General features: G+C 39.7%; 1 protein-coding gene across 1 annotated transcript in view; it reads right to left on the bottom strand.

The window, feature by feature from the left end:
- Positions 1-17,629, bottom strand: part of TM7SF3 (transmembrane 7 superfamily member 3) — a 36,539-nt gene that overhangs the window by 16,018 nt on the left and 2,892 nt on the right. Inside the window, exons 2-5 of the mRNA XM_077774565.1 lie at positions 9,699-9,853; positions 6,474-6,624; positions 4,511-4,631; positions 3,600-3,771 (exon numbers count right to left, since the gene is read on the bottom strand). Of these exons, the coding sequence (XP_077630691.1) occupies positions 3,600-3,771; positions 4,511-4,631; positions 6,474-6,624; positions 9,699-9,853 (599 nt within the window). The remainder of the gene's footprint in view (positions 1-3,599; positions 3,772-4,510; positions 4,632-6,473; positions 6,625-9,698; positions 9,854-17,629) is intronic.

The raw sequence follows: 17,629 nt of genomic DNA, 5'->3' as shown, positions 1-17,629 counted from the left end.
GAAAACGTCCCATACGGTTATGTTATGCAATATTCTCTCACTTCAAAAACTCCCCTTTAAAGCTTGTTTTTTAGGGGCACCTGGGTGGCTCAGTCGGTTAAGTGTCTGACTTTGGCTCAGATCATGATCTCAGGGTTTGTGAGTTCAAGCCCCGTGTCGGGCTCTGTGCTGACAGCTTGGAGCCTGGAGTCTGCTTCGGATCCTGTCTCCCTCTCTCTATGCCCCTCCCCCATTCATACTCTGTCTCTCTCTCAAAACTAAACAAACATTAAAGAAATTTTTAAAACATAACGCATGTTTTTTAGATAGTAAAACATGTAAGAGAAGAAACAAAGGCCCTATACAGCCACAATACACAAATATGTTCCTACTAATAAACATTTAATAAAACATTTAATTTAAACATTTAATATTAGAGTTTCAGGAATAATTACAAGCCTCTTAGAAAACTTCTGTTTAAAAATATTGCTTAGCCTTCAAAAACATGTTTCTGGCAAAGAATTGGTCAAGTTCAGCAAAATGTTAACAGTACCTCCTACTCCCCCCAAATTATTTATGAATCATTCAACCTTACAGAAATGCTGAAATAACAAAATGAATAAACTATATATACCACCACTTACATTTAACAATTGTTAATATTTTATATTTCTTTTTTTATTCCTCCCTCCTTCTTCCTATTCTTCCTGCTGAGCCATTTAATAGTAAGTTACAGATATCATGACATTTCACTTCTAAATACTTCAGTGTACACACCCTAAAACAGAGTTTTTCAAACCTGATGTGCCTATAAATCACTGGAAGAACTTGTTATAACTCAGATTCTGATTCTGTTGGTCAGAGGAGGCACCTGAGAGAGAGTCCACTTTTCTAGCACTCTCTCAGGTGATGCCAATGCTACCCATTCATCTACACTTTGAGTAGCAAAACACTAAGTGCAAGGGTATTGTCCTATAAATCCCTAATGTCTTCGTTAACCTAAGAAAATCAATAATCTCTTATAATCTAATACACAGTCCATATTCAGGTTTTCCCATATGTCTTTTAAAGCTGTTCTGCTCCTTCACTATAATCCAACCATTTCATGCACGGTGTTTATCTCCAATCTCTGTAATCTAGTGGCATCCTTCTCTTCACTCTCTCCCACCCATCCAATGGCTTTGAAGGAGATTAAGAGCAGTTTTCTTACAGGGGCATCTGGCTGGCTCAGTTGGTAAAGCATGTGACTTTTTTAAAAATGTTTATTTATCCATTTTGAGATTGGGGCGGGAAGCAGACAGAGAAAGAGAGAGAGAATCCCAAGCAGGCCCCACGTTGTCAGCGCAGAGCCCAATGCAGGGCTCGAACTCACAAACTGTGAGATCATGACCTGAGCAGAAACCAAGAGTCAGATGCTCAATGGACTGAGCCGCTGAGGAGCCCCAGCATGCAAAGCAACTTTTGATCTCAGTGCTGTAAGTTCAAGCCCCACACTGGGTGTAGAGATTACTTAAAAATAAAATCTAAAAAAAACAAAAACAAAAAAGAAGAGCAGTTGTCTTATTCCACAATCCGGATTTATCAGATTGTGTTCAAGGTGCCCGACTTGTTCTTTTATACCATGTATTTCCTGTAAACAGGAATTCCAATGGACTGAATTCAGTTTGACATGTTTTGCTAGGATACTTCATAGATGACGAGGATGATGCCAGAGTGTGCCATATGTGCACATAACGGAAGCCAACCTGCTATCAGTGAAGCTGACTGACCGCATGGATAAGATAGAGACCCTCAGATCATGCCACTCCAAAAGCAGTTTTCCCTTTGCAATGAGAGTTAATCTGAGTGTGCTACTTAGGCATCCTGGGACTATCCTGTTCCCCAACAATCTTTCACCTGATGACCCTTGCCTTAATTGGTCTCCTGGGGTTCAGAGAAAGGTGATTTTCTCATACTAATACTCCTTCTACATCTATTGGCCAGCTTTATTCACTAAAGAGCTTTCTCTCATCGACGAGGATGAATTACAGTTCCTCTTTCACAAAAGGGGGTGTAAGTTCCTTTCCTGTATCAATTTCCAGAGTAATCTAGTAGAAGAAATCTCCAATGATAGCAACTGATGAGTTTTCTTTTTCTTTCCTTTTTTTTCTTTCCTAATATCAGTATGGACTTGTTTTTATTCAAAACTTATAAGCAATCATTACTCTTTTTGATGACTAAATTGTCCCCAAAGTCGGCCAATATAAATCTCTTCAAAATCTCCAGTCTTTCGGACACGCTCTCATTAGTCACGGAGGGTTTCCTTGAACCCTGAGAATTCTAACAGTATTCTAACTCTTCACTAAAAGTTAAAAAGTAACCTGAAAAGCTCCTGTTATATGAATCCCTGTATTCTTCATGAGAATACAAATGATCTTCAAAATTTTCTATGTAAAAAGGCAACTGGTAAACTTATCCAAAGAGCTTCCAAATTTGTGAATAAGCACAGTGAGTTTTCTTGTATAAGGCTCCTTGTAAGCATATGACTGTGACATCCTAGGTGACACGGCAACAAAATGAAATCTCGCTCTGCAACAGACTGAGACCGTGGGCTAATCACGTATGCCCTGTTTCACTCACTGCTTCCTACCTAATGAGTAACCTATCAACCCTCTGAGAAGAATCAGCAGTCTATAAATACTCTACCCATTAACCATTAGACTGAAGATGAACTTGTGTACTACACTGCTATCAGGTACCTTTTAAGACATAAATCCTGCCCTCCACAAAAATGATCTATACGGTACATCTCAAATTTTAATATGCATAAGAATCACCTCAGGATCTCAAAATGCAAATTTTGATTCAGCTGGTCCTGGGGGGAGCTAAGGAGTCTGCAATTCTAACACGCTCCCAGGCGAGGCCAGTGCTGCTGGTCCGTACCCCACACTTGGGATACCAAGAACTTACAGGGGTTCAAAAGGTCAGAGAAAACTTTTGCTCCAAGTCAGACACCTAGAGTTTGGGTTTAAATATTAATGACAACCTGTAGGCGCCTGGGTGGCTCAGTCGATTAAGTGACCAACCCTTGGTTTCAGCTCAGGTCATGATCTCAGTCTGTGGGTTTAAGCCCCGAGTCAGGCTCTATGATGACAGCACAGAGCCTACTTAGAATTCTCTCTGCACCCCCCCCACTCATGCTTTCACGCTCTCTCTCAAAATAAATAAACCTTTAAAAAATATATTAATGACAATACATACACCCTTAAACAGTTTCTCATTGTTTTTTCTCAAAACACTGTAACTTTGACACTTGCCAAAAGTTTTTATCTCATGGGTTATGGGCATACATAGAAAATCAATACCCACTTCTATCCATAGCTCAAGATTACCAGGTCACATAGGTGGCAGCAACTAAACTGTAATATAATTTAAAGCACCTCCTCAAAAGTCAGCATTACTCTGGGACATCACTAACCAGATGATAATGAAATAAAGGAGAATAAAGTGAGAATCCCAGAAAGACCAAGGACACAGTAAATAAAGATGCTCCCAGTCGCTTTGCCCCTTCTCAGCTCTTACAAAGGTGCCACAATGTGGCCACNCCAAAAAAAAAAAAAAAAAAAAAGAACCAGATTTACCTTGACAGCATTGGCCTCCACCTGAGGCACCTCGGCCATTCTCTGCAGATGCTTCAGCAACCCGTCTTCGGTGAGGTCATTCTCAGGCAGAAAATACTGATAGACATCATACAGCAACCTCCACCTAGACTCCCGTCCCGTCCCAATGTCACAGGGCGGAGGGTCTGCGCCTCTAAAGTCAACCAACAAAACTGAACATCAATCTCTTGTGGTGCATGTCCCATCTACAAAAGGAACCAAAAGCTCAAATTTCAAACTTCTGCATCGATTCCAACTGTGGCATTGTGAAAGAAAGTAGCACTGAGAGGCAGCATGGCTAAACAACCAGATGCTGATGTCGGTCAGGCCTGCAGTGAAACGCCAGCCTCGCCACTGTTAGCTAGGTGTGTGCAGGCGTGTCACTGCATCTCAATAACCCTTAGGGAACCACCCCACCTCTTCCTAATAAAACTGCTTGGATTAAATGGCCAAGAACACAGAGCACTCAGCACTCCGGATGATGCACAAACAGCACTCAAATGTTACTCAACGTTAGCTATCATTACTATTAAAGTAGAAACTAAGGCAGAGTTTTAATTAAAACAATAAAATCTTTATGGAAGTATAAGGGTGTTTCATGGCTTCAGAATGCTTTCCATATTCAAAACCCTTTACAGAAACTAAATGTACTTCTAAGCTCACAACAGAGACTCAACATCTGTTCTTCCTAAGAGTAGAAGGGCCACTGTTAATTGTAACAGCTTGAAGTATTACTTCCAATGCTTAAATTACCTCCATTCCAAAAAAAAAAATAGTGAACAATTCAAGCTTACTAAAGAGAACCATGGATTTTGAAAGAGTTCACTGAATCTACGTAACAGCTGGTCATGCATGTCCTAAAAGCAGTTTTAGGAGACAGGAAATAGACATACCTTGCATAGCCAAGGTTTGCTGGGGCAAATTTAATAGTTGTCTCAAAGAAATTATACTCCAAGTAAATGTTGGGATCAATATCTAAATCAAACTCCAAATTACAGCCTCCAGGGAGAGGATCTGGATGAAAAAAGTTAAGTTACTCAACATAGAATTCTTATATATTCAAATTGTACTCAGAAAAACAGAACTCTACTCTGATGAGAACTTCCCACAGGAAGCTAAATAAATATAATAGAGCTTCTGGTTGTATACCACCATACGAACTGAGATTAAAGAAGGAGAAGTTAATTGAGGTTTAGGGCACTGGAAAAGAGGTCAGCAAACATTTTCTGTAAAGGGTGTGATAGTGAGTATTTCAGGTTTCACACGCGTGGCGGTCTCTGTGGCAACTACTGAGCCCTGCCCTCACGGCACGAAAGCAGCCACAGGCAATACGTAAGCAAACAAACTCATCCAATCAATCACTCCCACAGTTGGGTCCTAGTTTCCATAAACTGTGGAATTCTGGTGGTTGACTTGCCCTGGCCAGATCTGAAATGGAGAAACCCAATGTGTGCCTATGTTTCAACGTTGCTCTTCTTTCATACTCTCCTTTTCCTGCATTTACAAATCTTTACCACGCCCAAGAAAAGGATATGGATTGGAACTGAAGCTGTACTGTTTGTGATTTTTCTTTGTACACTGTCCTCAATAAAAAGTCAAAGTCTCTGGTTTTCCTTTTCTAAATAAAGTATCGTTCGCTACATATAACACTAAGTAAGAGTGGTCTAAACTTCTTCACCTCACCTACACTCCTCAACCACTGTAACCTAGTGTTCACCCCCACTGTGCCACTACAATGAATGTCACTGAAGGCCACTGCTGACTCTTCACTGCACTGACTCTTCACTGGACACTTTTAGTCACTTCCTTGACTTCTCTGCAATGTACTATTTATCACTCCTTACTTAAAGCAGAACCTCTAGGCTCTTCTCTTACTTTCTTGACTCTTCCTTAGTCTTATGCTTCTTCCTCAGCAGTTAGCATCCCTGAAACATTGCCTAACATGTGGTAGGCACCTGAAAGTATCTGCTATTATTTTTTCCAGCTAAGTCTCTAAGTACGTGCCTGGACAACCTTACTCCCTTCTCTGGCTTTTACTAAGAACATTTTAGTTGGACATCTAACCTCAGCACTCCACTCCACACCCTTAAACTCCCTACTGTGCCTTTCCATCCCGATGTCCTATAAACATTTCAGATTCACTGTGTCCCAGAGTGAAGTCACCTAAACCAATCCAGCAACACAACTCTATCTCAACTTTGCCTATTTTGCATCACTGTCTCCTAGCTGTCCAAATAGGAAGCCTATGTTCCTCCTTTTTATACTCCATAACCACTGGTCATTGTGTCTTATCAGTGCTATTTTCAAACACCTTCTTACTTTGAGTGCTCAAAGATATGCTGGGTCTTGATTCAGCTATGCCCTCTCCAAACCACTCCTCACACAGCTTCTAGAGTTAACCTTTTGACAGCTAAAATACAGATCATTCCTGGGCTTAAAAGCCCAATGCTCCTTCAGAATAGAATGTAAACCTTAAATTGTACATAAAGCCCTTCACACTCTGGCTCCAGCCACACCCAGTATTGTGCCGTTCTCCAGATACTCTCCATCTTCTTCCATGCCTCCCTCTGCCTGGAATAATCAGGTAAAGTGGTAAGGACTGTGCCTTGCCTTTCGGTTAATGCTTCTTCAAGGGTTCCTTAAATGTTTTTTCAATTAATGACCCCATTCTACTATGCCCCTACCTGGGCTTTCAATCATCAAGCAATTCTCTGATTTCTTTGCTGTTAAAATCTTTGATTCAATATACTGTACTTGCAATAAATCCTTTTAAAAGGATTATAGTTTTCCCTGAATTCTCATGAAAAAGTTCCATAATCTGGAGAGTAAATAGGAAGTCAAAGACAGGAAGGTTACCTCTTTCTGAGTAGGAGAGTGGAATGGCCATGTTTTGGACAGGCTTAGCATCTAAAGTCTGCAAATACAAAGTGCACATACTCTGCTCTGGTCTAAGAATGAAAACCAGTCCTTTGTCAGTGCCTGTTCCTGAGGTACTGGGCAGGAGAGTCTGCAATAAGGTAGAAAACAGTCATCGTGAATAAGGAATTGAGCGAAATAATTAAATTCCAGACTTGATCTAGTATACATGTCCTATTTCATACTTTCTCAAAACAAGAAGGAACAAACACAGACCTTCCTTATATAATTAAAGAATTCTTTTCACGCCCCACACGTACACATGGAAGAACTATTTAAATATATGACCTTTGGTAGGAATAGCAGATGCACTTGAGTGAAATTCACTTGAGTGAATTTCTCAAGTTTTTCAGTTCCCCAGATTAAGATTTCCTATGTCAGGTACTATGACTACTGTCAAATGAAAAAAGCAAACAGTGCAGTAAAGAGTTTGGTGTCCTTTATTCAAGGAAAAGCAACCGACAGAGAGCAGTGTCTCACAGGCAGTAAGCTCCTGCTTGCAGTTCCTGAGGGACTGGGGGCAAAGTGAGCTTTATAGCGTTAGAAGCAGCAGAGCAGAATCAGGGCATGATCGGCTAGGATGCCAGGGATTTCCCTCCAAGGCTAGCAGGTCCCATTTCCTAAGGTAAGCGAGCTAAAACAGAGCTGGAGCACTGTGACCAGCACGTTAGGCTTCCCGGACAGGGGGAGTACAAGCAGACTCAGGTTTAGATTTGTGACATGAACCAGGCCACTGAGGCGGCCTCCACTTTGTAGGTCCAATATACAAATTAACTTTGTCACTACAAAGGCAAAAACCCCTACAATGGAAAGGTTTTTTTTAATAAGTTGAGCTATAATTGATAAATTATAACCTACACATAAAGAATACTATAGGAGTCCTGGGTGGCTCAGTTAGTTAAGCATCCGACTCTTAAGTTTCAGCTGAGATCATGATCTCATGGTTTTGGGAGTTCAAGCCCCTTCAGCCTCTGCACTGACGGGGCAGAGCCCATCTGGGACTCTGTCTCCCTCTATCTCTGCCCCTCCCCTACTCACACTGTCTCTCTCTCAAAATAAATAAACAAACTTAAAAAAAAAGAATACTATGTAAGTATTGATACACACAGGCACTTGCGAAACCATCACCACAGTCAGGATTGTGAACCCATCCTCTTTATGCTCTTTCTAATCTTCCTTCTCACCCTTCCACTCAACCAGCCCCTAACTCCATCCCCTAGCCCCATCCCCTAAACCCAACGATCTGGAAAGCTTTCTGAATAACAAAGTACTAAGAGGTAGAAGACTCAGAGTGTTTTCTTAAAGCTAAGGAAAAGGGAAGAAAAAGCGCCAGACGTGTTTCAACTTGACAAGCCTAAGGAAAAATGACTCAATATTAATTGACGAACTGCCTTGTAAACAGTTTTAAAGAACCACCTGCTCAGATGAGACCTAAAACGATCCGAAGTGCCACACTTCCTCTGGAAGGGCACTGGAAACAGGCACTATTCTCTTCACATGGACCACCCATCTCTAGAGCTCTGTGCAGCTCTGGTCATCAGCTTCTCAGTAGTACAAACAGTGACAACTATGGGGAGCCCAAGAAAGAAACGTGATTATAATTCTGGATAACTAAAATCTGCTCTGCCTGAAAATGGAGGCCCAACGTGCTGTTTGTTCATTCAGGCCACTTCAGTCACACAGTTATGTGGACATGCCTTTGTCCAAGCTCTGTTTCCTCAAATGTAAAAACACACATTATAACTACTCTGTTGAGCTGCTGTGACAATTAATTACATGGAAATTACATGGAAACCAAACACAGGGGTTCCTAACTAGGCGCCACAGGGGCCCAATGAATTTCCAGAGGTCCGCATGAAATTATACAAACGTATCCATATGTTTTGCTGGGTAGAGTCCAGAGATTTTGGCAGATCCAAAGTCTACAGCCCCAGGAGAGCTTAAGAACCCCTTGTAAGCATGCAAAACAAAAAACAAAAAACAAAAAAAACAAATGCCTTTTTTCTCAATCCTTTCTCTTCTTTCAAATATTGTCTTTGCTGTGATGGTATTAAGATGGAAATCATCTGTGTAGCATTTTACTAAGTCTCCTATGAAAGGGCCTGAGTAGGAAGTTTCCTTTGGAATTTAGTGCCAGAAAAAAAGCTTAGCTTCTCTGAGGAACTGGCAGAATGTTTCCTTCAAGAAAGTTATGACATTTAACAAGCTTTGATCTCTGCTCTGGCTCCAAAGAACTCAGGCAAAATCTGAGTGGGGGTCATAAACACCATTAATTCTTGCAATTTACATAATTTATTCCTTCCTCTTCTCCTTGATCAAACTCTTCCATTTCTAGCCTATTAAACTACCAAATTCACAATTTCAAAACCTTCATGCCAGGGACAAAAAGAAAAGAATGCAAATATACCAAATATTTAGTATGAACGGTAGTCTGACCAATGCCCATAGAATACATATGAATTGAACTAAGACCACTTAGTTTAGCAAATTCCAGAATATTAAAAGATAGGCTTATAACAACAGATAGGTTTAAGATGAATAAAAAGCAGCATGACTTCATACACAATAAAATTCATTTATTAGAAGGGGATCATATAGGCTGAATATAAATAGATTTATAAAAGATTAATGTAAATGGCAGATCTTTAATGAGTGAAGCTAATCCAGGGCATCTGAAAAACTCCACACAGCACTAGGCTAGATGACCTGAGTGAGTGCTGGGCTTCTTTTGTTCCTGTAAGACTTCAAAGAATGAAGTTGACCCTACAAGGGTCTTAGTAAACGTAGTAAACACTAAATGGCTGAACAATGATAAAAACCCATTAAAATGTATTCAGAGGTAAAAATCATTGAAGACCCAAGAGAGTAAGAAAAGGAAAAGGTGAGAAATCACATGCAGATAGGAGACATCTGGCAGAGGCCATCCTCCCCCCAAACTCAGCACTTACCCACCCCCTCTTTAAGTCAGAGGTCACCACACTCAAGAAAGACACACAGACACATGCCTCTTCGCCAGTCTAAATCACTAACTTGACCAGACCCAATCTTGATTTGTTTCTCTTTAAGGGCATAAAGTTAAACATAAAGAGGCATCCAATTCTAATGTTTATACTAAATACAAGACCCTCAAATATGGAGTTTATAGAAATTACTTTCTGTGCTTACCTTAGAAAAAGAAATTGTTGTATTCTGATACTGTGAGTGTACTTGGAAAATAAGAAAAGACACATTGCTGGAAATATGACGCAAAATGGCATCCTGTGGAAAGGGCCTGTTGAGCTCGAAGTATCTAAACTTTCCTACAGAAAATTCAAGAAGACCTACAATGGGAGAAATATTTCATTATAACATCTGTACCTGTAATATCAATTTGTAGAAATCACATATGTAAGCATACATGCATTGCTTATTTAATCCTCAAAAAACCTGAAAAGAGAAATACTATTACTGCCCCTATTTTACTGATGAGGACAAATTGGCTTAAAGAGGGGAAGCAGCTAGTAAATGGTGGAACTGAGAAAATGGGAGGTGTTTCAAAAGATGTAAACAATACTTAAGAGTGCTGAGGATGCCCAAGCTGTCCAGCTCCCAGAGCCCAGAAAAATCTCCCACTGCAGCAGCAATAATAAGTATTCAAAATAGAGCCCCGGGGTGTGCCTCACTGGCTCAGTCAGTAGGGCATGAGACGTGATTGTCGTGATTTCAAGGCCTTGTGTGGCAAAGAGTTTACTTTAAAAACATTCAAAAAACTAAAAAGAAATTAAAAAACAAGAGCCCCTGAATTTAAGGATTTAACCTTAAGGAGGTACTAACAACTATGAATACACTGATATTAAAACCAGCACTAGGAAGTGCCTGGGTGGCTCAGTGGGTCAAGCGTCCAGCTCTTGATTTCGACTCAGATCATGATCCCCGGGTCCTGGGATGGAGCCCACCTTGGGCTCTGAGCTGAGCATGGACCCTGCTTGTGATGCTACCTCTCCCTCTGTCTTTCCCCCAACTTGTGCGCACGCGCTCTCTCTTGCTCTCTCTCAAAAAAAAAAAAAAAAAAAAAACCAACTTAAAGGACAAAGTAGAAAAAAAAATTTTAATTTAACAAAGATGAAACAGAGTTGGCGAGACAGGTTGTAGGTCACTCACTAGCATTCCATAGTAGAACTGTTTTATTATAGAAGGAAATTAAAGTCAGTGGGTGGTAAAAGAGAAAACCAGACATTAAATAACTTCAAACTTATTCTTATGCACCATTTCCCAAACAGGCTAATTTTCCACACTTTTTTTTTTTTAATACAAGCACTTCATCTGGATGATTAAAAAAAGACTATCAACAATGGCTAACAACAAAAAAAACAAAACATACAAATAACCCTATGATGAGAGCAAACGTTACTCTCCAAAAATTTCCCGAATTGCACTGATGCCATTAGATTACCTTCATACCTTTTTTATAAATGATAGAAAAGAAGTTATTTGTAGTTATGATTTAGTTTCTAAAACTCTAAAGAAAATTTTAATACTGGTAACAATGACAAATAAAGATGGTATATTTCCTCCTATTTATGTTACTCGAAACACATTTTACCTTTTATGTAGGAAACTCCAGTCAGAATACAGGTAAAAATATTAGGATGTATTTAACAGTACCTGGGTAGCAAAGTCTAGAAAATGTGAGAGGTTTTCTTCTCCCTTTTATAAGGGGAAAAAGAAAAACATTTTTACATTTTCTAGGCCTTCCCATCATCATGATTATTTTATCAGGATATCAAATTATACATAAAATTAAGCAGATCTCAGTAAGTGGCACTAAAAATATTGCATGTAATGTATTTTGGTCCCATCTATTCTCTGCTTTCCAAGTCCTAAAAAGTCCACAAATTCTTGTCTGTCAACTAAAGCGGTATGTTTTTTGTCCTAGGAATTAATTGGATTTCCACCCTTTAACTCCCTGTCCAATGCACTTAACTCATTTTTTATCTTGCATTTTTTTTGAACTCCAGTGTAGTTAACATACAGCATCAGGTGTAGCATTTAGCTCATTTACCATCCTGCCTCTTCTAGTTGTATTTCCAGTCTTTGTTATTTTTGTTTGTTTCGCTTTTAGTTTTTCCCTTTTCTTCCCCATTTTCTCTATTTGACAAATACTCGGGAAGTACTTGTGGACTACTTGCTCTGCCTACTGGGTACTGTGACCAAAACTGGTACAAGTAAATTTGTAGAGGTTCCTCAAGATTTCTGTAATTCTCACTAAATTTGCCTCTAACTATGTCTTAGAAACTGTTCTGATAATCTGTAGGGTGTCTCTCTCCCATTAAACAGGCTTTGAATTAATACTCTAGCAGAACCTTTAACAGCCTTGGAAGAGATTAAAGTTATCAACTAGTGAAGTCTTAGTGTCAAGCTTTTCTTAGCCTTCCCTTAACCTATCACACAAGGGTGAAAATTAATCACAACTCAGAAAGACTTGGAGAACCGAAGTTTCCAGTGCTTTAAAAGACAGTAAGGAAAGACAAGACCACAGAAATTAAAATATGTAACTAAACAGCTGGTAACTTAAAGTAAATAGGGATATTGAAACTAGGCATCCCTGTGAGTATAGGAGTATATTTTAAGTGATTTTTCTTTTCTTCACACATCTCACTGTTTACCAAATTTCTGTAGTGACAGTGAGAGGTTCTTATCAGAAAGAAACTGGACAATTTGAAAAAACTTACATTCTTTTTTTTTTTTAAATACTTCCATTCTTGATGGCACTCGAAACACAGACTGTATCTCTTCATCTCAAACTTATAAAACTGGAACACACCCCAGACAAAAATGATGACACTCTCTCAACACTTTTGTCACTTGTTTCGTTTTTACCTTAAATTGGTAATATTTGTCCCAGATAATATATAACCCCTAATACAGAAAGGTAAGAAATGTAGAGAAAATCAGTATCTCCAGCCAAGTATACTGTGCAGAAATAATCACTATTAACACACTGATATATATCTTTTAGGGCTTGGGCAGATATCAGATAATGAGTATTTCTATCTACATACATGGAAAAAGAAATATAAGTATGTTTGATACAGCCCATTTAATAGGACACGGTTATCTCTGCACATCAACATAGATAATTCTAGCTTTCCCATTTTAAAAGTTATTTAAAAATTTTAAAAATTAAAAAAAAAACAGGGGGGTTCCTGGGTGGCTCAGTTGGTTGAGCGTCCGACTTCGACTCAGGTCATGATCTCGCGGTTCGTGGGTTCGAGCCCCTCGTTGGGCTCTGTGCTGACAGCTAGCTCAGAACCTGAAGCCTATTTCAGGTTCCGTATCTCCCTCTCTCTCTGACCCTTCCCTACTCACGCTGTCTCTCTCTCTCTCTCTCAGAAATAAATAAAAACATTAAAAAAAATCTTTTTAATAAAGTTATATAATATTCCATTCTGTACGTAACCATTAACTCTTCAACAAATCCTCTACCAATGAACATATAGGCTGTTATCATTCCAGCATAAACAGAAAAATAGTTGTTTCTGTGAGAGTCTTCTAGAAAGCATATATACATATCAGGCAGTAAAACCCATTTGAGGTTTTTGCTGTGACAGTGTTAACAGATCACCTTTGACCCTAAATGGATAAACCACCTAAGAAGTCTTGTTTTCATTAAGAAAATCAGAAATGGGGGCACCTGGGTGGCTCAGTCGGCTAAGCGTACAACTTCGGGTCAGGTCATGATCGCATGGTTTGTGGGTTTGGGCCCCGTGTTGGGCTCTGTGCGACAGCCAGCTCAGAGCCTGGAACCTGCTTCAGATTCTGTGTCTCCCTCTCTCTCTGACCCTCCCCTGCTCACACTGTCTCTTTCTCTCTCTCTCAGAAATAAATAAAACATTAAAAAAACTTTTTTTAAAAAAGAAAATCAGAAATGAAAACGGCCATGTGAAAATATATAATGACCAGGACCATAGCATTAAGTTACAGTCTCTGCTTCTGACTTCAAGGAAAAACACCTGGTTACAACTTTTTAATTTAATTTAATTTTAAAACGCCACTTTTATTGTAAACTAGATATCCAGACACTGAACCTTTTTCTAGACTCTCTGTATAGTTTATCTGAGAAGTTTTTGTGCATGAAATAAAATATGCTTAAATTACCAGAGCTTTAGGAGGCAGTTTTGATATACAGTAGGACCCATTACCCTTCATTGTTCTTTCTCAAGTTTCTTGGGCTCTCCTTACAAATCTACCCTGACAGATCAACTTTAGAATCAATCCAACTCCATACAATATGCAATCTAGTTGTGGGGAATAAGCTTAGGAATCCCCCGGGGTTATACCAACAGGTTAACAAGGCCATAGGATGCTCACACATGAGTTTGGGTAAACATGATCGGCACACCAAGAATAGGATAGTGCAAAGGCACCCCAAGAATAGGTAGGTGCTGAACCCCCAAAATAGAGAGGGGTGGGCAAAGGCCCAAAATAGCAACAGGCGCAAAGGTTCCCTATACAAAGGTATATGAGGTAAGCAAGATTAGACATGCAGGGCAAAAGGGCCCCCCAGTTTTGTACTATAGCAGAGAAGCTGCTCTCACAGGAGAATAGGGCCAGGTTAGGCAAAACAAGTAAACTGGACTACAGACCACAGTGCTGCCGGCGAAGCAGCCCAAGGCCGAGATGGTTAACAAAAGAAAAGATGTCTTGTTAACCCGGCTATTCCCCCAGCTGTCTTCTCCCCTACGCTGGCTAAGGTAAAACAGACCGGGCGCCTCCTATCTGCCGTTAACAACCTCTGCCCATCTGCCCCGCCAACTTTCATCTATTACTTCCTGGATTTCCAAAGGCTACAGAAAGATGACGTCTCACTCACCCTCTTTCCCTAATCAAATGCCTGTAGCAAGAACCAGGCAGATGCCAGATAATAAAGGAGACACTGTACTCATGATTTAAATAACTGCTCACTTGACTAAATAAGTAGGGGTATTAAAAGGAGGTGCCTGGGGGGGGGGGGGATGGGCATGGAGGAGGACACTTGTGGGGATGAGCACTGAGTGTTATGTGGAAACTAATTTGACAATAAACTATTTGTAAAAAAAAAATAAAAATAAAAAAAAATAAAAGGAGGCGCCTCTGAGGGTGTATCGTAAATGATTTTTTCTTTGCACATTTCCTTGTTTTTCAAATTTTCTATAGCGCTCCTGAGGTGTCCTTATTAGAAGGAAATTCTCATACAGTGGTTACCCACCCTGGCTGTGTATTACAATCATCTGGAGGTGCTTTTTACAATTTTTTTCTAATGTTTCTTATTTCTGAGAGAGAGAGAGAGAGAGACAGTGTGAGCAGGGGAGGGTCAGAGAGAGAGGGAGACACAGAATCTGAAACAGGCTCCAGGCTCTGAGCTAGCTGTCAACACAGAGCCCGACGCAGGGCTCGAACCCACGGACTGTGAGATCATGACCTGAGCCGAAGTCGAACGCTTAACTGGCTAAGCCACCAAGCACCCCTGGAGGTGCTTTATAAATCTATGGCTGCCTAAGCCCCTATCCAGACCAGTTAAACAAAAATCCAAGGGGTTGGGGTCCAAGTGTCATTTTAAAGATTTATTCAAATAATATACATACAGGGGCACCTGGGTGGCTCACTTAAATGTCCAACTCTTGATACTGGCTCAGGTCATGATCTCAGGGATCAGCTCCTGGGTTCAAGCCCCCTATTTGGGCTCTGTGCTGACAGTGCAGACAGAACCTGCTTGGGATTCTCTCTCCCTCTCTCTCTGCCTCTCCCCTGCAGGCGCGCTCTCTCTCAAAATAATAAACATTAACGAAAAAGGAAATAATATCCATAAAGAGAAGTGAACAAAGTTTACACTGTCGGGTGAAGAAACAGTATTCTACCATCTTAGAGGTCTTGTGGCCCATTTCAATCACTAAGCCTTCCCTCCTGCCCAGAGGTACTATGAGCCTAACTTCAAACAAACTGATGGGCTTTATCTGTTGTTGAAATTTAATTAAGTGGAATCATACAGGGTGAATTCTTTTGTTTCTAGCTTTTTAAAATCAATACCATATGTGAAATTCATCTAAGCTACTACAAGCAACCGCGATTTATTCCTTTTCATTGTTGTACACTTCATAAAAGGAATATACCACAATTTACTTATCTACTCTTCTATAATCAACATTTGGATTATTTCTAGTTTGAAGTTATTCTGAATTACAGTACGAACGCCAAACATTTTTTGTATGTCTCTTTTGGTACACATATGTACACATTTCTATTGGGTAGAACATAAGAGTAGAATCATCAGATAACACAGTATACTTAGGCTCTGCTTTCGCAGATACTGCCTAACAGTTATATCACATGGTTTTGCCATTTCACATGCCATCAACTTGTGCAAGAGTATTCTGGCTGCCCAATAGTCCCAACACTTGGTACCATCTGTGTCTCTCTCTGCTGGGTGCACAATGGTATCTCACTGTGGCTTCAATTTGCATTTTCCTATTAAAGATATTAATAACATTTTGGTTTGTTTATTGGCTATTTGGATATTCTCTTTATAAAAGGGTCCGTGTTCAAGACTTTTGTCCATCTTATTTATTTTAATATTTTAATGTTTTATTTATTTTTGAGACAGAGAGACAGAGTGCAAACAGGGGAGGAGAGAAAGAGAGAGTGACAGACAGACAGACAAATACAGAATCTGAAGCAGGCTCCAGGCTCTGAGCTGTCAGCACAGAGCCTGAAGTGGGACTCAGACTCACAAACCGTGAGATCATGACCTGAGCCGAAGTTGGAGGCTCAACCAACTGAGCCACCCAGGCGCCCCAAGACTTGTGTCCATTTTAAAAATGAAACTGTCCTGACTGAATTTTACTTCTTTATACATCACTGATACGAGCATTTTGTCAGTAAATCTCCCATTCCTGTAGCTCGTTTCCTTTACATTAACAGGAGTTTTCATTTTAATGTAGGCCAATTTCTTGGGTTTTTCTCTTATGCTTAGTCCTTTTTGTAGCATTCTAACCCAATCTTTGCCAACCTATTCTAAGACTGTGAAGATACATTCCCCATGTTAACTTCTAGACCTTTGGTTTACCTTTGATATTTTAGTCTAAGATCAATCTAAAATTTAAAAAATAGTAAAATAAAATCAACCTAAAATTGATTCTTATATATGGTATGAGGCAGGGGGTTAACAGGTTCATGTTTCCATGTGTATACCCAGTTGACACCACAACCTTTATTGAAAATACCAGCATTTCCTTACAACTCTGCAATCTGACTTTTCACATGAGTCACCACATGTGTCGGTGTGTTTCTGGACTCTGACTTGTATTCCAGCGGTCTATTTGTCTCTCCTAACACCACGAACATTACCTTGTCTTCACTTCTACCCCAGATTTCTTTTCTCTTCAAGATTATCTTGACTATTTTGGGCCATTTTTCATTTCCATATAAATTTCAGAAAGCAGTTTGTCAATTTCCACACACACACGTTGCTGGAAATTTGACTGCAATGGTGATGAAAGTATTAACTTAGGGAAAAATAATATCTTTATAACACAAAATTTTCTACTTATCCCTCTACTTATTTAGCTTCTCAATTTATCTCAAGAATGTTGTATGGTTTTTTTCTGTAGAGGTCTTAATATTCCATTATAATTATCCCATAATATCCCATATTTCTTACTGCTACTGAAAATTCATTTTTTTCTTTTAAATTTTAATTTCTAGTTGTCTCTTCACCAATCTGCCTTTTAAAAAAGTTCTCCAGGGGCGCCTGGGTGGCTTAGTCAGTTAAGCGTCCGGCTTTCGCTTAGGTCATGATCTCGCGGTTCGTGGGTTCGGGCCCCGCGTCGGGCTCTGTGCTGACTGCCAGCTCAGAGCCTGGAGCCTGTTTCAGAGTCTGTCACTCCCTCTCTCTCTGACCCTCCCCTGCTCATGCTGTCTCTCTCTCTCTCTCCTAGAAATAAATAAAAACATTAAAAAAAAATAAAATAAAATAAAAAAAATAAAAAAGTTCTCCAAATGATTCTAATGTTCACTCAGGTCTGAGAACGCCAACACAATGTTTGATGAATTAGGAAAAGATAAATATATTTTTTTCCTAT

Source organism: Crocuta crocuta, unplaced genomic scaffold, assembly GCF_008692635.1.
Source record: "Crocuta crocuta isolate KB4526 unplaced genomic scaffold, BGI_CrCroc_1.0 scaffold176, whole genome shotgun sequence".
NCBI lineage: Eukaryota > Metazoa > Chordata > Mammalia > Carnivora > Hyaenidae > Crocuta > Crocuta crocuta.
The sequence above is the reverse complement of the archived record's forward strand: the minus strand, read 5'-3'. Positions and strand labels throughout refer to the sequence as shown.